Below are 22,391 nucleotides of genomic sequence, written 5' to 3' on the forward strand. Positions count from 1 at the left end.
AAAAAAAAGACAAGGGCTCATATTCTTAGGGTGAAAAACCCTTGGAGCTTCTCTGTTTTTTGAACTTTGAATTCTGAAACCATTGGTGGCAGGATTCAGTCACTGACAACACAAGTTCATTGAATCATTTCAAGAGTTGAATGATTTCAAAAGCCCTCATCTCAGGAGAAGATTCAGTTTTCATACTGGGGCAGTGATCACTTTAAAACACAGAACAAAAAGAATTTTTTTTAATCTTAAGAATTAACAAATACTCAAAATGCTATCTTGGATCATGATACCCATCAGTACTTCCCATCATCTAGACCTGCATCTAGAACTCCACTATAAAATCTTTTCAGGCATGTGTTAGGTTTCTGTGAAAACTTTGTTTAAATGTAAACTTCATACTACACTGTCAGTTTTGTCTCAATAAAACTATAGATTTATAAATAAACACAAAATGTGGGCAACATCTAGGAGCTGAGGATGACCTCCACCTGATAGCCAGCAAGAAATTGAAGCCCTTAGTCCTAGAGTTGTGAGGAAATTATTTCTGCCAACAACCTGAGTGAGCTTGGAAGTAGATCCTCCTTGAGTTGAACCTCTGATGAAAACCAAGTCCTGGCCCACAACTTGATTGAACCTTTGTGAGACCCTAAGTAGGAGACTCAGTTAAGCCATATCTGAACTCCTGACTCACAGAAACTGTGATATATATAATAAATATAGACTGTTTCATACCATCAAGTTTGTGGTATTTTGTTTCATGGCAATAATAACTAATTCAAGAGACATGGCATAATCATATAAAGAAGAACTTAGTATATTTGCATTTTCTTTACATTCTGAATATAATAAAATGTCAACAATTAAATCTTATCTAAACTACATCATATTTAGGGCGCCTGGGTGGCTCAGTTGGTTAAGCGACTGCCTTCGGCTCAGGTCATGATCCTGGAGTCCCAGGATCGAGTCCCGCATCGGGCTCCCTGCTCGGCAGGGAGTCGACTTCTCCCTCTGACTCTCTTCCCTCTCGTGCTCTCTATCTCTCATTCTCTCTCTCTCAAACAAATAAATAAAGTCTTTAAACTACATCATATTTAAATGATTGGAGAAATGATTTCTAAAGTACCATGGCTCTCCAATTCTCTGAGCATGAAATTGCCCTCACTCACCAGTGTTTGATTAAATAAGGCAAGTTGTTTCTGCCAGTCATCTACTCGAGTTTTCAACGGACCAACATAACGTGATGAGGCAATGGTTGCGATGTTGATGGTGCTGTCATCAAGAAGGACCTTTAAAGAAAGAAGAAGAAAATATGCAGCATTATGAGTTTGTGCTCTCAAAGATAATTACAGATGTTTAATCCCAAGAGTCCACTTAAAAGCCAACTTTTTAAATAAATAGCTTAGTCTCACCTACTGTTTCCTACCCATCCATTCCCCTTCTTCATCCACTTCAGTGGCTCACAACCCACTCTGACGTTCTCTCAAATGTCACCAAGATACTTTTGATTGCCAAATCTTGGCTATTTCTTATTATTAATGGCACATGTTTTTTGTTTGGTTCAATACTGTTCTCCTCTCTCCCCCTACTCTTAGGTATCTGGTACCTTCTTTATACCATTTGGTCATCTAAGCTTTTATTTCTCAAAGGATTCAAAACTTGCAAAATTAAAAATTTTTAAATTAAAATTACCTTCTCTATCTAATGAAACATCACTTTATCTCAGTTATCTTGCAGAAGAGGGAAACTGAACTCATTCACATCAAGCTTAGAACGACTATAAACAGTTTTCTCTCTACCTCCTTCACCTACTTTTCCCCTTACACTACAGCAACCCTTACAGAACATGTGCATTCTGTAAAAAATGTGTCTGTTAATCTAAAGGATTTTAATTGCCCTATTTAAATTATAAATTTCTTGAGAGCAGAAGCCCCATCACCTAGCATCACTTGGCCTCCTACTACCTGACTTTCATCTTGGGTTTGCTCTCTCATCTACTGCCCAGAGTGACATCTGGTCTTGCTCTTCCAACCTATACCTGGCAAAACCATCTCATTATTAGTTCTGGTGTGGGTATACCCAAATGGGCCAGGGCTTTGCTTTTTAAATTAGGCCATAAGACACAGATCCTTTTGCTAAACAAATGTGTCTTTGAATTTTAAATCACTAAGAATATTCCAAACACATGGATTAGATTTATTTTCTTTTATTGTTCATAGAGTATAGCCATCTACTCCTAATCTCAAAAAATTCAAGTGAACTTAGTTTCCTAGTATGCTATAAACCGGAAATGCTCATTCATGTTTCTTTGCCTCATTGAAATGGTTTGAAATGCCCTTCGTTCTCATCTATGTCTGTCAAATACCATTTATTCTTTAAGGTCCAGCATATCTTGGCTGGTCTAGGAAGGATTCTGTGATCACTTCAGCCATAAATTATCTCTTGTTTTTCAAAACTCTTCAACTGTTAACTACAGGATTATAATTCTTATATATGCTACTTTTATTGCTTTGCTAAATATTTCATGTACAAGCATTCCTATCAGTTATACATATTCATATCTTGCCTTTCCAATTAGATTTTTTCTTAGTAACTCTCATATTTCATTCCTTTATTATAATTTCCCGTAGAAGATTCAGAAGTAGGTCTGACCAATCTTTTTTTTTTATTTGACAGAGAGAGACACAGCGAGAGAGGGAACACAAGGGGGTGGGGAGAGGGAGAAGCAGGCTTCCCGCTGAGCAGGGAGCCCGATGCAGGGCTCGGTCCCAGGACGCTGGGATCATGACCTGAGCCAAAGGCAGATGCTCGATGACTGAGCCACCCAGGCGCCCCTACCAAGGGTTTTTAATAACCCAGTTACCCTACCTGTATGTCATCTGTGCCGCCCAGGATAAACACATCTTTGGAGTCCCGGTGAGGGAGAATAACGAATTCGGTTGTTTTCCAAGAATCCTCCACCTTAGAAATAATTCACGTCTTAGGATACTTAAATTCATTTCTGTTTAGGTACTCAATAAATGCATGTAGAATAAAACAAGTGAAAACTCCATAATCATCCCATTTTCCTCTTTACTGCCTTTAAAATTCTTAAAATCCTCGTCTTGGTTAAAGGATACTGATATGCTAAATTTTATTGATGAAGATTAATACATATGAATAACTTGTGATATGTTAATGTCTACCCTTTACCACTTTATGCTTTAAATGTAAGGAAAATACTTGTTTTTATACAGGTGATTTGTAGGTATGTGTGTATTTTTAGGGTAGGGAGGTAAGTAGCTTAAATAGAGAAGTCTCTTCAATGTAGCATTTCACAGTTACTTTTTTCTGGTAGTTGGAAAGATGATGTATTTTGGTATAAAAGATCTTCCTTGGAATGTGCTTTTTTATATAAGCATGCAAATATCAAACTTTATTGTCATCAAAGTGGGCTATAAGCTAAGTAGAGAGAGGATACTGATAAAAGTGCTGCTGATAATAATAATGACAATAAATGTAAGGAAACAACAGAAGGATGACTGATAATGAGAGAGTGAGAGCTGCAATGTTGAAAAACCCATCTAGATGAATCAAAAGTTGGTGATCTTCATGCTGAATATGAAAACCTACATTTCTTGATCTTCAGAACATATTTTTCAGATTTACCTTTTTAAGAATTGTTTCTAAGGCAGCTTCTCCAGAAGCCTGTCCAGAAATGTCCTGGATTTCTTGGCCAAAATCAAAAACATGCAATTCAGAGAGCTTCTCCAAGGTTAATGGAATTTCAAGGTCCACTAGGGAGGCATCAACTGTTTGTTCGATAGCTGCCCAATGTCTTGCCTTCAAAGTTGGGTTCCTCAAGTCAATGATAACTGGAAGCTGGAAGGCAAACACTCTCAAAGGCACCATGCTTTTTATCTTTTTTTTTACTATAGATATAGGAGTTTGATTGTTTTCTTTCTTCTTCTTCTTCTTCTTTTTTTTTTTAGTTAACATATAGTGTATTATTAGTTTCAGTGGTAGAATTTAGTGATTGGTCACTTGCATATACCACCCAGTGCTCATTATGTCAAGTGCCCTCCTTAATGCTCATCACCCAAGTACCCCCTCCCCCCCCCCCCCCCTCCCCCCCCCTAAAAACATAGCCCAACGCTTCTGGTTTCACTTCAGCAATGTGGAGAACTGGAAAGAATACCACTTGTGCTCTTACAAAAAGAAAATTCTGGACAAACTGAAAATTAATGAGTTCTATTGAGCCCATCAAAAAATTGAGGTTGCAGGGCAACCAACTAACTGAAAATTTGGGGAGAGACTGGTATCTGTAGATTTCTCCACTGCAAAAAAACAGGACCTGAGAATTTGCTTACCTAGGACAGATGCCTTGGGTTGCCACTTAAGCTAGCAAGAAGATTCAGCTAAATTTCAAAAATAAATTGCTAAAGAGTGAGTGTAGGGTAGCATGTGAAGTCCCTGGGGGCTACAAATACAAAGATGTTCACAGGGAAGATTGGGGAGAATCCTAAGAAACCTTATAGTGTTGCCTGGGGGGAGGAACACAGCAGCCACTATTTTAACTCTAATCAACCCATTTCTCCTAGTTTCCCTATGGAACAAATGAACTTAATGTCAGGGAAATGAGCAACAAACACTGTCATTTTAAGGCATTGTGATAACCCACTGTAGATTTCTGTATATACCGGGAGAAACAGAATTGGAAAAATAAAAGCTCTACTCAAGGGGGGAGGGAAAGAAATACATTCTAGGCTCATTACTACAGCTGGAGGAGGGGCAGGAATACCAGTGAAGGTCAACAGTCTGAGAACAAGGAACACAGTGCCTTACTAAGATAGAGGCTTAATCAGAACACAAATGGAATGCCCCTCCACACCTCTCCCACTGGGCTAACAAATACTGAATAAAAATAACAGTGGAATACAGACTGATTAGCTACAAGGGACAGATTCTCTCTGGGGACAATACATAGAGAGGACCTAAGGTCAGGGAGAAACAAAAATTGAAAAAATAATCTTTGGCAAATGAGCCCAAACCATTAAACACAAGGTATCAAAAGAACAATTTGAAGGCTGTAGTATATTGAGGGTAACCACAGCAACAGCAAACCTCAAATCTAGCCCAATTCTTTACTAGATTTAACATAACATGCCATACAAAAAGCCAAGTAGGAGGAAAGGCATGCTCATCTCCAGGCATAAAAATTATTTACTTCAGTATCTACTGTACTACATAAGATGTCTGGCTTTCAATAAAAATGTAAGAACTGTATAAAAGTTAAGATAAACATACACTTAATAGACAAAAACAAAAAACAAAATAAAAAAATAAACACCAGACTCAGATATGATACACAATATTGAAATTAATAGAGAATTCAAAATAATTGTAATTAATATGGTAATGGCTCTAATGGAAAAGGTAGGCAACATACAAGACCAGATGGGAAATGTCAATAGAAAGATGGAAGCTGGGACACCTGGGTGGCTCAGTCGGTTTAGCATCTGCCTTCGGCTCAGGTCAGAATCCCAGGGTCCTGGGATCAAGCCCCTCATTGGGCTCCCTGCTCAGGAGGAGCCTGCTTCTGCCTCTGCCTGCCACTCCCCCTGCTTGTGCTCTTTCTCTCTCTCTCTCTGACAAATAAATAAAATCTTAAAAAAAAAAAGAAAGATGGAAGCTATAGTTAAGAATTAAATAAATGTTAGAATGGAAAAAGACAGCAAGAGATAAAGAATGCCTTTGATGAGCTTGACACAGCCAAGGAATCGGTGGACTGGAAGATAAGTGAGTAGAAATTCTCCACACTGACAGGAGAAAAAAATAGTGGTTAAAAACCCCAAACAACCAAAAACCAAAACCAAAACCACAGACAGAGCATCCAAGAGCTATAGGACAATATCAAATGGTCTAAAATATGCAATAGAAATCTCAAAGAATAACATAATGGCTGCATTTTTTTTTTCCAAAATTAAAGACAGACACCAAACCACAGAACCAAGAAACTCAGGGAATGCTAAATGGGATAAATACAAACTGTAAACAACAACAACAACGCACACCTGGGCATACCACATTATAAACTGACAAAAATGAAGAAAAAGAAATAATCTTGAAGACGGCTCAACCAAAAAATACAAATTATCTACAGAAGGACAGGGACAAGAACAATAGAAGATTTCTTGTTAGAAACCATGCAAGCAAGAAAGTAATGAAAGGATACTTTGAAATTGTTGAAAGAAAAAACAAAACCTGTTGACCCAGTATGATAAGTTTAAATTATCATTTAAATTATCATTCAAAAAAAGGATAGAGACTTTCTCAAAACAAAAATTTAGGGAATTCATTGTTAGCATACCTACTCAACAAGAAATATTAAAGGAAGTTCTTCAGGCTATGAGTCAGAATCTTAGATCCATGCAAAGAAATGAAGAACACTAGAAATGGAATAAAGGCAAAATAAATTTCATTTTGTTTCCTATTTTGATTGCCCTGAAAGATGATTATATAAAATAAAAAATAGTAGTAATATACTGTGCATATAGTATATGTAAAGGTAAAATACAAAAACCGAAATGATGAGGTACATCAGAGGGACACAGAAGTCAACTCAGAGAGTTCTCAATAGCCTAAGTTGTAATGATTTAAGCAAACAATAAATAATGTAGTATTGTATTATAATCCAAATTATAAAATAAATATCCATGAGTTTATACCGACATAAATAAACAACTGAATGGATGGTTGGATTACCAGACAGATAGATAAGCAGACAGAGAACAGATAAATCTATACAGAAAGATACAAATTATCAACATCAACAGTGAAAAATGGGACATCACTTCTGATCCCACATACCTTTTTTTTTAAAGATTTATTTATTTATTTTAGAGAGAGAGTGAGAGAGAGTGAGTTGAGGGAGAGAATCTTCAAGCAGACTTCCTGCTGAGCACAGAGTCGGATACAAGGCTCGATACCACAACTCATGGGATCATGAACTGAGCCAAAACCGAGTCGGAAACGTAACCGACTGAGCCAGCCAGGTGTCCCAGATCCCACATACTCTTAAAGGATAAATAAATATTATGATCAATTCTATGTCTACAAATTCAACAATTTGGATGAAATGGACCATTACTTTGAAAAATACATTATAAAACCCCTCAAGAAGAAATAGATAACCTAAATAATTCAATATGTATTAAAGAAATTCAATTTGTAGTTAAAAGTCTTCCAAAAAAGGAGACTTCAAGCTGAAATGGCTTCACCGGTGAATTCTACTAAACACTTAAAGAAGAAATAATATTAATTCCATACTCTTTTCTCCAGAAAACAGATGAAGGAACCCTTCCCAACTCATTTTAATGTATAAAAAAAGCCCCTAAATTTAAAAACTGAATTTAGTAACATCACAGGATATAAGATCAATATACAAAGGTCAATAGTATTCAACAGTATTCTGCTATATAGCAGCAATAAACAATGGGAATTTGGAATTAAAAACAATATTATTGGGGCGCCTGGGTGGCTCATTTGGTTAAGCGTCTGCCTTCAGCTCAGGTCATGATCCCAGGGCCCTGGAATCAAGTCCCACATCAGGCTCCTTATGGGATCTCTCTCTCTCTGACAAATAAATAAATAAAATCTATTTTTTTTAAAAAAAACAACAATATTATTTAGGATAACAAAAAGTATTTAATTACAAAACTAACAAAATACATGCAGAATCTGTGTACTGACACTATAAAACTTTGATGAAAAAAATAAAGGAAGACTTAACTGAAGAGATATACTAGTAACAGACTGGAAAACTCCATCTGGTTAGGATGTCAGTTCTCTTCAAATTGATCTATACATTCAACACAGTCCTTCAAAAATTCCTGGCAACTTTTTATACATATTGACAACCTAATTCTAAGATTTATATGGAAAGATACAGAAATTAGAATAAACAAAATGATTGTGAAGAAGAAGAACAAATTTAGAGGACTTACACCTACTTGATTTCAAGACTTACTAGCTGTAGTTATCCAAACAGTATAGTATTGGCGAAAGAATAGACTCACAGAACAACAAAACATAATAGAGTCCAGAAATAGACTAAAAAATATAGTTAGCTACTTCTGGCAAAGGTGCAAGGGCAGTTCAGTGGAAAAAGGATAGTCTTTTCAAATAATGGTGTTGGATTGAGTGGATATCCAAATGTAAAAAATGTACACCTTGACATATCTCTCATATTTTATGCAAAATAACTCAAAACAATTCATAAACTTTAATGTAAAAAAAAGCAAAACTATAAAACTTCTAGAGGCAAATACAGGAGAAAATCTGTGTGACCCTTAAGTTTAGCAAAAACATTTTTAGATAATATACTAAAAAGATAATCCATAAAAGCAAAGAATATAAATTGAACTTTATTCAAATTAAAACCATTTGCACTCTGAAAGTCACGGGTAAGGGATTGAAGAGACAAGACACTGACTGGGAAAAAATATTTTCAGGTTACATATTTGAAAAAGGAGTTGGATCCAGATTTCAAAAAGAACTCTTAAAACACAGTAATAACAAAACAAGGAACCCAATTAAAAATGGGGCAAAGAGCCAAACAGACATTTCAGCAAAGAAGATAAAAGATGGAAAAAAGACATTTAAAATATACCCCACATGATTAGTCACTGGAAAAATGCAAACATGACTACCATGAGATACTTCTATACATTTACTCGAGTGACTGAAATGAAAACCAAATCAAACCACACAAAAAACCTCCCGAGCAATAAGGAGTGCTGGGGAGGATGACGAACAGCTAGAATTCTCACACACTGCCCTCCTGGGAAGGCAAAATGTTATAGTCCTTTGAAAAACAGTTAGGCGAGTTTCTTCTAAACATATACTTACACGCCACCTAGAAATCCCACTCCTAGTTACCTACCCAAGTGAATTAAAAACTCATGTTCACTCAAAAAGCTGCACAGGATGGTTGAGAGTAGCTTATTAATAATCGCTATAAAACTGGTCACAACCCAAATGTCTTTCAACAGGTGAATGGAAAAACCAACAGTAATAATCTATATAATGGAATTATTACTCAGCAATAAAAATTAACAAACTATTGATTCACCTAACAACATGGAAGAATCTTTTTTTTTAATTTTGTATTTCAACTCAATTAACATATAGTATATTATTAGTTTCAGAGGTAGAGTTAAGTGATTAATCAGTTGCATATAACACCCAGTGCTCATTATATCATGTGCCATCCTTAATGCCCATCCCCCAGCTACCCCATCCCCTCCAACCTCCCCTCCAGCAACCCTCAGTTTGTTCCCTATAGTTAAAAGTCTCTTGTGGTTTGTCTCCCTCTCTGATTTTGTCTTATGTTATTTTTTCTACCCTTCCCCTATGTTCATCTGTTTTGTAAGAATCTTTTTAAAAAAATATTCCAATTCACAGAGATGTGCAACTATCAGCACTATCTAATTTTAGAACTATCACTATGAACTACTTATTGCTATCTAATGACCCCAAAAGGAAACCCCATACCCATTAGTTTTCATCACCCATTTCTCCTCCACCATAGTGTCCAGTAACTACTAAATTTACTTTCTCTCTCTATTGATTTCTCTATTCTAGACATTTCATATCTATTATACCATATGCTATGAAGTCTTTCTATGATTGGCTTCTTTCACTTAGTATAACATTTTCAGGGTTCATCTATGCTATAGCATGTATCAAAACTTCATTCCTTTTTATTGCTGAATAATATTCCATTGTATAGATATATTACATTTTGTTGATTTATTCATTAGTTGATGGACATTTGGGGTTCTTCCACTCTTGGCTATTATGAATGATGTTGCTATGAACATTCATATACAAGTGTTTGTGTAAACATATGTTTTCAATTCTCTTAGATAAATGTCTAGGAGTGGGGTCCCTTTTGAGAAACTGCCAAACTGTTTTCCAAAGAAGCCATACCACTTTATAATCACACCAGCAACATATGAGGGTTCCAACTCTCCAGATCCTTACCGACACTTATTATATAATCTATCGTTTTGATCATAGCCATTCTGGGGATGTGGGCTGGTGGCTCATTGTGGCTTTGATTTGCATTTCCCCGATGGCTAATGACGTTCAGCCTCTTTTCATATATCTTCCTTGGGGACATGTCTGTTCAAATCCTTTGCCCATTTTAAAAGATTATTTCTCTTTTTATTTTTGAGTTAGAAGAGTATGTTATATATTCTGAAAAGAAGTATCTGGATGTATTTTAAATGCATTTTTCTAGGTGAACACTGCCAGACCCAAAAGGCTGCATATTGTACAATTCCATTTATATCATATATAAAATGAAGAACTTTAGGGACAGAAAACAGGCCAGTGTTTGCCTGGGGTTGGCTGACTACAAAAACAGCTTATGGGACTTTGGGGGTGATGGAACTATTCTGTATGGTACTGTTGTGTTTTATACACGACTCTACCCATTTGTAAAACCCCACAGAACTGTATACCATAAAAAGTGACTTTTACTCTATGCAAATATTTTTTAAAAATCAACCAGAACTCTGAAGGAATGCAAGATGAATAAAGACTTTGACAAATAAATTTGTTTACAATCATATGATATAATCACACAACAGGCAAATGAAGAAGAAAGAGGCTGACAGAAACTTTGGGAAAGTGCTTTGACTAGATATTGTAAAACTAAAGAGGGAGAAACTGCAAAAACACTCTTCTTGTTGCGCCTAAAGTTTTGCTTACTTTTCCTACCCATGTCTTCTTTTAGTCCTTTATCTCATCTTTTAAAAAAATCTAAAACTGCTTAAAAGGATAAAATCATAATACTTTTCATTCCCATTTCAAGTACTGGTTCAGCTGTGATAAGTTTCAAAGAGCCAGTCTCACACACCCACTGCTGGGCTTCACAACTGTCAAGTCATAGCACATCTGGAAAATGGCATATTTATTTGGTGCAGTGATATAAATGGACATGGCTGCACTAACCTCATTTGGCTGTCTAAGGCCTGAGTGGATCAGTATCTTGGCATACCTACAACCCATTACTACACTAAGCTCCCTACCACTTGGGAAACTCTTACTCTGGATGTCGCTTGAACCAAGGTATTCAACTGCATGATTTGGCCAGTTGAAGATAGGGATGTAGTCTGCCTCTAAAAAAATTTGTCTATTCTTTCTTTTCTCTCTGCAAAGCTGACTAATTTAAACAGGGAAGAATTCCTGACTTTAGTCTCATTAGCATTAAGTAGTAACAGACTGACCTGGAGTTTTTGAAATAATTTCTACTGAACTTACCTTTTCTTTCATTTTTTCCACCTTATGTTTTAGCTGGGGAACTACACTGTTGGGTGGCAAGCCCTTTTCCAATTGAGTCACAAATTTGGCATATTTAGAAACTTGACTATTCAGGAATTCTGGATCCAGGCAGTCAAACTTGGACTAAAAAAATCAGAAAGAGAAAAAAAAGTTAAGACATATGATAAAGGCAAGCTTGAAATAGTAAAATTTTTTACTTTCCTAGATTTTCCAGTAGTTAAATTGTTAATCCAAATCAACTCTCTACTTTTGGAAATGGCTTTACATATTAAGATTGCTGATAGTGTATCAGGCATCCCTTGCTTATTCCTTTCGTGTTCTTGTCTCCTACATCATCAAATGTAGTATTGTAATCCCTGTAATTTATTCCTGAGGGCCAACTCTTGGAAGGAGACCAATAGCTACTTCTTACTCTTACTAACTAGAACTTTCTCACCCAGTAGTCTCCTATTATTTGATTATGTACCCCTTTAATATAAATGATTTAAAGATATACCCCAAAATATACATGTATCTGTAAATATATTTCTCAGTTCTATAAACAGAGAAAGACAAATACTGTATGATCTCACATGTGCAATCTAAAACAAAAAAAAAAAAAGGAAAGGAAACTTACAGATACAGAGAACAGACTGGTGGCTGCCAGAGGTAGGGATGGGAGATGGGTGAAATGGGTGAAGGAGTAAGAAGATATAAATGTCCAGTCATAAAATAAATAAGTCATGGGGGTGTAATGTACAGCATGGTGACTACAGTTAACAATACTGTATTGCATATTTGAAAGTTGCTAAGAGAATCGATCTTAAAACTTCTCATCATAGAAAAAGAATTTCATAATTATATATGACAATGGATGTTAACTAGACTTACTGTGGTGATCATTTCACAATAGACACAAATATTCAATTGCTATGTGATATACCTAAAATGAATATGTTATGTGTAGTTATAAACCTTTATTTTTCTTTTTTTTCCTTCTAGGTTCAACATTTCCTTTCTGTCCCCTAATGGGTCTTTTTGTATGTTTCCTATGATGACATCATCCCATTTTGGAAGCTTCTGTTGTAAACTATGGTGGTAATTAGAAAACTCTCTAAGCTTTTTCTTTATACCTCAGGAAGTTTTTCTACATACCTTAGGAGCTTTTTCTACTTCTGAGATAAGTGACAAAGGAGTTATACAAGAGCACTTAAAATTCTTTGATATTATATCATATATTTGTTTGTTTTCTATTTTCCTCACCAAAAGGTAAGTTCTGTGAGGGTTTGGACTTTATCGTTTTTAGTCTCTACTGGTATACCCAGCACTTAGAACATTATCTGGGAAACACTTTCTGTGTTACTGGTGTTTAAACCAGACATGTGACTTCTAATTACAGGAATCAGCACAAGTAGGCTGAATGAGCAAGTGTAAAACAATATCTGTAAAGTTGATGGTATTTCTAACATGTCCATATCATACTTGAAAGAAGAGATGATCATCTAGTCTGCCTTCTAGAGGGTTGGCCCTTATCAAGGTTTGAACATACAGGTAGATCCTAAAAATCAAATTCTATGGTGGCTATTGGTACTTGGCCCCCTAATTAAGGTAATTTACTGTTGAGCTCTTAAGGGAAGATCCTAGATCTCATTACTCCAATTCTATTCTATCACAGTGAACAAAATGGCTTCCTTTTTTTCAAAACAAGAACCGAAACAGAAGTTAACAGGAATCTAAAGTGTGTAGATCACAAATAAAATCCTACAATCTTCAAGAACACTTGGGTGTAGTATATCATGACAACATTGTATTCAGAAGCCACAAAGCAGTTTAAACATCATGCGGTGAGATCTTTTGATGCTTCCTTCATTTAGCCTTCTTAAATGGAGGACCCAAGAAGCCTGTCTTACAAGAGTGCATTCTGCTCTGTGGTATATAGTGACACAAAGACCTTTACCCATTTCACTGGAAAGCTGATAACAATTACCATAAAACTGTAACATTGCATGTTTTACTGAATTAAGACTACTCCAGATTGTTAAAAATAATTCTTATTATGAGGATATTAAGTTTAGTTAATAAAAAATGATTTTGGGATTGAGAGGTTTTTTTGTTTTGTTTCACCTTTAACCATTCTTGTTGGAATTGATCCCATTCAGATAAAGAATCCCAGAGCAATTGTTTGAGCTTCAATTCAGCACTAACTTCTTCCAGAGCTTCAAACTTTGATACTTCTACCTTTAAAAATATAATAAGCAAAATGCACTATTTAGTTTTCAGATTTAAAGATCTTACGTTATCCTCCTATTAGTAATTCTTGATACAGTGACTACTTAGCAGAAAATGGGTGGGTCCTAAATGGGGAAATAAAAGGAGCGATACAAACAAATGAAAAAAATAAATCATAAACTCTATGTATATTCAAATTTCCACTTGAGTGACAAAATATAACTCTACATTTCCTTAGAACTTAAATGTTCTGCAAAGATATAAATATGATGAATACCATAAGCATTCTTCTTCAAGTTGGATCATACATGCCTGGCCTTTTTTAGGAAAACAAATGAGTTTTCAGAGGTACTCATTTCCTTTGGGACATGTATAGCTAGATGACAGAGAAGGAGATTTCTGTGCAGTAGCTGGTGGAGGGGATGGGGAGATTTAACATGGAAAGAACAGCCTGGTTTCTACCTCTTTCTAAACCCCTGGGTTGTATATGAACACTGTAGGGAGAAAGACTGCAAGAAAATCAAGAAGCTGTTTTCATAGAAGCGTTTTAAAACTGCCTTGGCTTAGAAGTGAACAAACCCCCAGGGGGGTTGTTTGCACAAAGATAAGCTAGGGCTTTGAACATTCCACCCAACAGCAGCTGAATACACATTCTTTCCAAGTGCACACAGAACATTCCCTAGGATAGATCATATGATAGGCTTCAAAACAAGTCTTAGCAAATTTAAGATTAAAATCATACCAAGTATCTTTTTCAATCAGAATGGTTTGAAATTAGAAATCAACAAGAGGAGAGCTGGAAAATTTACAAGCATGTGGAAACTAAACAACACACTCCTGAACAACCAGTGGGCTAAAGGGGAAATCAAAGGGAAATTAAAAACAAAACAAAACAAAAAAAAACTTGAAACAAACAAAAACACAGCATGCCAAAATCTATGGGATGCTGCAAAAGCAGTTCTGAGAGGACAGTTTATAGTGATAAATGCATATATTAAAAAATAGGAAGATATCAAACAATTTTACACATTAAGGAAGCTGAAAAAGGGCAAACTAAGCCCAAAATTAGCAGAAGGAAGGAAACAAAGATCAGAGTGGAAATAAATTAGAGACCAGAAAAATAGAAAAGATCAATGAAATTAAGAGCTGGTTTTTCAAAAAAGATGAATAAAATAGGTAAACATTTAGCTAGATGAAGAAAAAAAAAGAAGACTCAAATAAATAAAATCAGAGGAAACTTTATACCAGATACCAGAGAAATACAAAAAATTGTAAGAGACTACTATGAATAGTTATATGCCAACAATTAAATTATATCACTTAAAAGAAATGGATAAATTCCTAGAAACATATAACCTACCAAGACTGAATCAGGAAGAAATAGAAAATCTAAATAGACCAATAAGGAATAAGGAGATTGAACCAATAATCAAAACCTCCCAACAAAGAAGAGTCCAAAAGTAGATGGCTCCAGGAGCAGATGGCTTTACTGGTGAATTCTACCAAACATTTAAAGAAGAATTAATGCCAATCTTTCTCAAACTTTCCCCCCCAAAACTGAAGAGGTGGGAATACTTCCAAAGTCATTTTATGAGATCAGCATCACCCTGACATTATGAATCTAACCTTGTCTTCATTAAGAATTAGAAGTAATTTCGTTAGGCCAGTTAGATCTTCACTCCTATTCCCAAATGACTGAGAGCTGCAGAAGGAAGGGTAGACCTGAGGTGATCATGAAAGAAGAATTAATCAAGAATGGATACAGAGTGTGGAAAGAAGGGGACATACTTTTATTTCAGGCTCTGGCTCAAGCAGTGCTATCCTTTCTGACCCAAGATGTGCCCACCTGTTATAACTTTTTATCAAGCAATATTTCCTCAATACCTCACTTCCTACTGCATACCATCCTACCTTGTAGGTCAGTTAACTCAACCTGGCAACAACTTTGAACCCTAGTTCTCCAATGCACAAATCTCAAGTCCCGCACCAGTGACATCATCTAGAGTCACACTCATTATTTTGCAGATTGCCCCCACCAAGTCCTGGGCTCTGGAATGGACAGCTCCTCAGATAACTTTCTGGCCATCCATCTTAGGCTCTGGAATAGATAGGTACATTCCCATGTGAGGTCCAGGCACTCCTCCAAGACTACTGGAGAGACTAAAAATACCTCTCATTGCTGGTGGCTCCCTGGGTTTGACCCTAGGAATCTTTTCTTTTCTATTCTCTTTTCTTTTTGGTCTCTTTATAACTGTTCAGAGCACTTAAAACTCTTACTCATTTCTCTTCATTTTTTTTGAGACACATTGTTTAGCCTTTGAAACCTACCCTTTTTTGGGATCCATCTATTCCCTGGCTTAGCCAAATTCTCTTCTTTCACCAAACTGGTGCATCAAACCAGGACAAATCAGGCAACATTCATGGAATCATAACACACACAAGAATGTAAAAGAAGCTTGAATATTATTCAAGAAAGACTCGAGGGGCTTTAATTGACCATGTTAAAAAATCCACATACATATTTTAACATAGAAAGTGCAGTCCTTGGTCTGAGGGTTTACCTATAATTCATCATTATTTTTTTATTAAGAAAGATATTTTGTCTTTCATGTGTACTAATCTTTAAACACTTCAAAGGCAGAGAACACATCATATTTGTATTTCAGACCATTCCGGCACATAGGTGTCCAAACATTGAATGTTAGAGCCACATTCTTGAGGGTGGTTGTGCATCAATGCCATTTCCTTACCTTAAAATTCTTCTGATAGGATTTATACTGAAATGCACGTTTTTGAAGATCATCTAGAACTACCTGCAGCTCATTCAACATGAGCTTTATTTTGTCTTGGTCGGCAGTGATATCCAAAATCTGTGGATCCTGTAAAATTAAGATAATTTTTGATTAGTCATTCCTACTTTTGATGTTGACCATTAAATTAAATGAATTCATAAACATTTAAAAAAATATTTTTCTAATTCTCTTTTCACTCTGATTTTTAGAAAATGTTAAAATGGTTGCTTTTCTTGCACTTTAAAGCAATAGATGTACCTTGTAAAAAAAGTACAGAAATAAATAAAGAAGTGTCATGGGGACAATGTTGTTTTTAAATAGTACCTAAGGTATTTCCCCCATCTACTCTCATTCCCTACACTTCCTCAACCAGCATGACTTCAGGTAAGGAGAGGAGCGTGCAACGGGGAAGAGAAGAAAGAGGACATGATATAAGGGAGATCCCTATTGTACATTCATGGAAATAGGAAGCCCTCTGATTTCTGAGAGGCAGGAAGAGAGAAGATAAGGAATAAATGGCCAGATATCAATTTTCCTGGCTGACCTGTTGAGGGTGAAACCCTACCCAGTGAATGGGAATGGAAAGGTTCAGGAGCAAAGAAGGAACACCTAACTAGGTTTGGGAGAATCTGAGAAATTGGAAGAATCTGAGAACTATTATAGCCATAGCTTGGGAGGATAATCTCTGATTTGGCATGGTACTGCATTCAAAATGGCAACATGTTCTAGAAAAAGCTAAGGGAAGTGTCTAGCGGAAGGGCCTTGTGTTTACCCTCTGGTGCCTTCATGGCTTGGTGTGGCACTTGGTGGATCATGATGTTCTCGTGTGCCTTGATTCTGGCATTGGGAACCACGGCTAATACTGGAAGGAATCTGAGATCAGGACGCGGAGGCCACAGATCACTTGAGACTGTAGACTATAGCAGAAATGATGGATTACAGCAGGAGGGGCCAACACGGTACCCAAAGAATCAAGAAGGACCCTTAGCTAACAGCTGCTTGGGACCACCAGGCCCAGCCCAGCCAAACTGCACTAGAAGTCCTATGGTCCAGAGGACACTAAGAGGTCTGGATGCCCCCTCCCTCCATGTACCAGGAGGAAATGCACATTTCCACTTATGGGCAAGACGTTGGAGATAATGGTGGCAGGGGTGAAGAAATGCCCAGTAGGCATTTTGAATTGAATGAAAATCTAACAGAAAGAGACCAAGCTAGAATGAAATAGACATTTCAAACTGAAATAAATTGCATATCATCTTGTCACACTGAGGTTTTTTTCTCCAACTCCCTCTATCATCAAGAGTAGAGGTCTTGACAGCAAGATGGTATCATTTATAGAAATAATAAGTTTGCAGTTTTTTGCTCAAGAGGGATAATGAATTCATTCCAAACCTTCTATGGAAGAAGCACTCGCTGGAGAGAACCTCTGCTGTCATTTCTGTGTGTGTGCATCATGCTTTTTACAAGGCATGATTACACATGAAGCACTTGCCAGCACTTTTGCTCTCTCTAGCAATCCACATACATGCATACAGTTAACAGCAGATTATCAACCATTGGAAGCAGACTGCCTAAGCTCGAATCCTGGTTCCTCCATTTATTATGTGTGTGACCCTGCATTACTTAACCTCCCTGTCCCTTTGTTTTCTTCTCTATAAAATATGACTACTAAAACCTTATTTGTGTTCTGAGAATAAATGAGTTAAAACATTCAAACATATATAAGAAGCATTATTCATCCTTGTCAAAAACTGCAAACAACCCCAATATCCATCAACCATGGAATAATTAACTTGTGGCATACAATGAAATACTACGTGGCAACAAAGATGGATAAACTATATCCACTCACAGCATCATGGGTAAATCTCAGGAATATAACAAAATAAAATAAAGGGCATACTGTATGATTCTATTTAATTGAAGTTCATAAATAAGCAAAACTGATTTATAGCATTAGAATTCAGGGTAGTGGCTTCCTTTGGGGGGGAAGAAAAGGCTAGTGATTCAAGGGAATCCTAAAGGTACCAGTAACATGAGTAATGGATACTGGGGTGTGCTCATTTTCTGATAATTCATGAAGTTGCAAAGTTATTATAGTTATGTACAGTTTTTTTCTGGGTGAAAAATAAAAAAATATTTCAATATAAAAATAAAAACAATACAAAGACCTTAGAGCAGTACTTGACACATATTAAGTGCATGATAAATGTTAGCTACTTTTATGTTTCCATGTCAATATGTATAAACACACATTGTAGTCTTTAATATCTACATTGTATTCCTTTGAGCAAATGTACCCTAATACCTTTTATTCATTCTCTGTTGATGGACATTGAAATTTTCCCTTTTTCTGGTTTGATTACAATTTTATATGCTTTTATACTTCTGTGATCAGATTTAGTTAATATTAATAATAAAATAGTAAATCATTACAAAATCATATTTTCTTTTATTAACATACTATTATTTGCATAATTATATTTTCATGTATGCTGATTCTGTTAGGAATCACCCAGCTATCTCTTCTAAATTCTTAAAAAATTTCCCTTGTATCTTTTGTGTAGCAAAATTGGTACAAGTTAACCAAATATTCTTCATTATCATTTATCAATGTAGATAGACTCTTCTTCTCCCTAAATGTGAATTTTCTAATATGTACCTAAGCAAATTTTAAAATCGTGACAATAGCTACAAAATATGTTAAAAAGTTATAGAAGCACTCATTTCAAAATAATAAATAAAAGTCAGGAGAAAGAAAATATTACATATGCTTTACTTGCAATGGTCTGGAATTTATTCAGTACTTAGAAGTTCAGAAACCTGTTTGGTTTTTAATAGCAGCTCAAAGACACTGTTAACTGATTAGAACGAAACCACAAAAATAGAAGTTAAGTCAGGTTAAAATGAACTGTGATCCTAAAGTAGCTTAATTAAAATATAATAGTCCAGTTTTATACAGATTATTATTTTTTTTAATTCTGCTTTAGCTTACCTGTGCTTGTAGCTTTACCTCATTCACTTCGTTGGTTAGGTCTTCAAGGTCTCTACTCAAATGCTGAGAAAATTGCTTGATCCTTGTTTCTCGGTCACCCACGGATTTATCGATGGCATTCCGAACTGCAACAATGGACGGCTTCATAGTAGCAAAAACAGCGAAGTCTTCCGGAGGTGTGGGGACCTGATATTGTTCAATGAGCTTGTACATCTGAATCACTACATTGCCTTCATCTTCAAGGCTTTCGATCTAAATAGAAACATTGGTTGCTTGTTAAATATATCAGAGTCTGATTATTCCCTTTCAGTGTTGTCTTCTAGGAGACAGTCGCTGTGCACTGTGAACAACACACGTTCATAACCAGCACAGGAGGAGTGTGCTTAATGGTACGACCTCCCTGGCTGAAGCCTGCTGGGTGATAAAGACAGTTGTTGCTACGGTACAGGTAATCAGGCCCAGGAGGTAAGTTGTTCAGAGCTGAGCACAGTTAGTATGACTCTTACAAATGTTTATTGTTCTCTTCTCTCTCTTTTGGTCTCTAGTAGCATTAAACAATGCCAATATTTGGTTTTCAGGGACAACATGTGCTGCAAGGATGCTCCGTTGCAATTATCTGAGCTTGTAGGCATGCATGCTGAGCAGGGATTGTCCCAAAGCAGCCCCTGAGGTATGCATGAGCCATGATTCTGGCTGCATGTTCCCCACTATCCTTTAATAAATACTTTTACTATCTTCAACGGACTACTAAACATCTTCACTTTGATGTCCTATCTTCAGTGGATGGTGAAACTGGGACTCTCCAGTTTTGGGGGAACCCTCCTCTCTTTCACTGTGCCATGTGGCTAGAGCAGGAACAGCCACGTTCACACAACTTGACCCAACCCCCTGGCCACAAGTTGAACCAAGCAGCACAAAATTGCGACCTGGTGAACCCCGTTTAGTCTCCCTCTCGCTGAACATGGGAAGAGTTAGACTGTAGGGGTTGGCAGAGGCCATTTGCTTCCATGTGGAAACAAAGCACGTCCTTGACGTGAGAAGACAACTGCACAGAGGCTTTTATTTATTTTTTTCAAGATTTTATTTATTTATTTATTTGAGAGGGAGAGAGATCACGAGCGGGGGTGGGAGGGGCAGAGGGAGAAGCAGGCTTCCCGCTGTGTAGGGAGCCGGATGCAGGACTCGATCCCAGGACCCTGGGATCATGACCCGAGCTGAAGGCGGACACTTAACTGACTGAACCACCCAGGCTTTTAGAGAAATGATTCCCAGCCCTTCGCTTGGGAATCACAATTCCATGATCATTGATCACAAATAAGAATTGCAGGAAATTGTGACTGAGAGCAGTGGCTTTGCTGTCAGAGACACAAACTTAAAGTCTAGCTCCACCACAAACTTTGTGATCTTGGGCAACATAACTTTTTTCAGTCCCTGTTTCCTTATCTGTGGAATGAGAAAAAATTATCTACACTTCTTAAGTTTTTATGAGGATTAAAAATGTAACATATATAAAAAATTTAGCATAATTCCTGACTAACATTAAGAGTTTGATCAATGTCAGCTCTCATTATTGCTGTGATGTAGGGCATTCACTTACATTGTCTGAAAGTGTTTTTGATATTTTGACTGCTGTTTATTGACCTTCAGTCCCTCAATTTCTCTTATTTATCTTCCTTATCTACCACAAGGACTGGAATATTGAGTTATATGAAAATCAACTCACCCTTTCCTGAATTTCATCAAGAAATACTAAGCTGTTAACATATTCTATGGTGGTAGTTGGAACAAACTCAAGTTTATACTCTGCATCTTGTGCCTCAGAGATAATGGCATCCACCTTTTTCTTGCTTTGACGGGGAAGCATATAATTTAGCACCTGGGAAAGAAAAAGAAAATGTGAATCATAACTACTTAAATATTTTCATTTTATTAAATATTTTAAATAAATCCTAATTGAATGTTAAATCAGCAGTTCTGTCTTCTGTCATCTACAGTAGGGGTCAGCAGAGGTTTTCTGTAAGGACTGGATCGTGACTATTTTAGATTTGCAGGACAGACACAGTCTGTGCCACAAGTACTCAACTCTGCCCTTGTAGTGAGAAAGCAACCATAGGTAATACAAAAGCAAATTGTCATGGTTGTATGCACAACACAGGTGGTAAACTGGATTTGCCCTGTGGGCTATAGTTTGCCAGTCCCTGCTTTACACCATTGTCTCGTTGGAGGTATTTGAGAATATTACAGGTATACTCTGGCTCCAAAGGAAGACATGAAAGTTACTGCAGGATCCATACAAATGTCCTCAGCAATACCATTCACTGAAATATAATCAGATCTTTAGGGACAGTTTCAGAGCAGGAAATGATGTCCTAAACTGGATCTCAGTATCATTGAGTCAACAAACATTCCCATTAGAACACTGAGCGGTTATAGTGGTGTCTCTTCGGCAGGAAGCCTTGAAATGCTCCAACAAAGGAAAACGAAATGGGAGTAACAGGCTAGTCTGAGGCCTGCAAGTCCCCTCCCTTCCCTCAACTGAAAGCTGACTATGCTTGGGACAGAACAAATATGGGACTTTTCTTAGGAATTAAGGATGCCCAGTAGGTTATGTTAATTTTAACATATTTGCAATACTACAAAATAAAGATAGTCTATTTGTAGTAGAAAAATTGTAAAATAATTATAGAGACTATAATTAAAGCTTTTCCTAGTTTATAGTTACCTCCAAGCATCGCAAAGGTGATGGAATTAGTTTTTCTTTTAGCAGCTTTGTATCAATAAGCAGCAATCCTACACTTCTGGTAGGCCTCAGAGCTACTGCATCCTTGTGCTGTCTGTGATATTTTTCCAGTTGTACTCTAAAAAACTCAACATCTACATAAAATTATCATATAAAGCATAAAATATATTAAATTTTAAAGGATCATTATAAAATACATTAAAAATCATTGCATTAATAAATTTATAGATGTATTTATAATGCTATTTTCCTGATGTATAATACTTTGAATAACTTCAAAATGTTAATTCATAATGCTTTATATTTTATTCTTGTACTAAAGAAAATAATATTCAAT

The 22,391-nt window shown here is 36.4% G+C and overlaps 1 protein-coding gene across 1 annotated transcript in view; it reads right to left on the bottom strand.

Moving 5' to 3' along the window:
- Positions 1-22,391, bottom strand: part of DNAH6 (dynein axonemal heavy chain 6) — a 241,149-nt gene that overhangs the window by 139,821 nt on the left and 78,937 nt on the right. The window contains exons 13-21 of the mRNA XM_073897471.1: positions 22,037-22,188; positions 21,038-21,190; positions 19,315-19,566; positions 16,278-16,406; positions 13,423-13,536; positions 11,299-11,442; positions 3,637-3,849; positions 2,857-2,949; positions 1,158-1,277 (exon numbers count right to left, since the gene is read on the bottom strand). Of these exons, the coding sequence (XP_073753572.1) occupies positions 1,158-1,277; positions 2,857-2,949; positions 3,637-3,849; positions 11,299-11,442; positions 13,423-13,536; positions 16,278-16,406; positions 19,315-19,566; positions 21,038-21,190; positions 22,037-22,188 (1,370 nt within the window). The remainder of the gene's footprint in view (positions 1-1,157; positions 1,278-2,856; positions 2,950-3,636; positions 3,850-11,298; positions 11,443-13,422; positions 13,537-16,277; positions 16,407-19,314; positions 19,567-21,037; positions 21,191-22,036; positions 22,189-22,391) is intronic.

Source organism: Callorhinus ursinus, unplaced genomic scaffold (genome assembly GCF_003265705.2).
Source record: "Callorhinus ursinus isolate GAN/ISIS: 27379988/994484 unplaced genomic scaffold, GSC_fseal_2.0 scaffold10, whole genome shotgun sequence".
In the NCBI taxonomy this organism is placed as follows: Eukaryota; Metazoa; Chordata; class Mammalia; order Carnivora; family Otariidae; genus Callorhinus; species Callorhinus ursinus.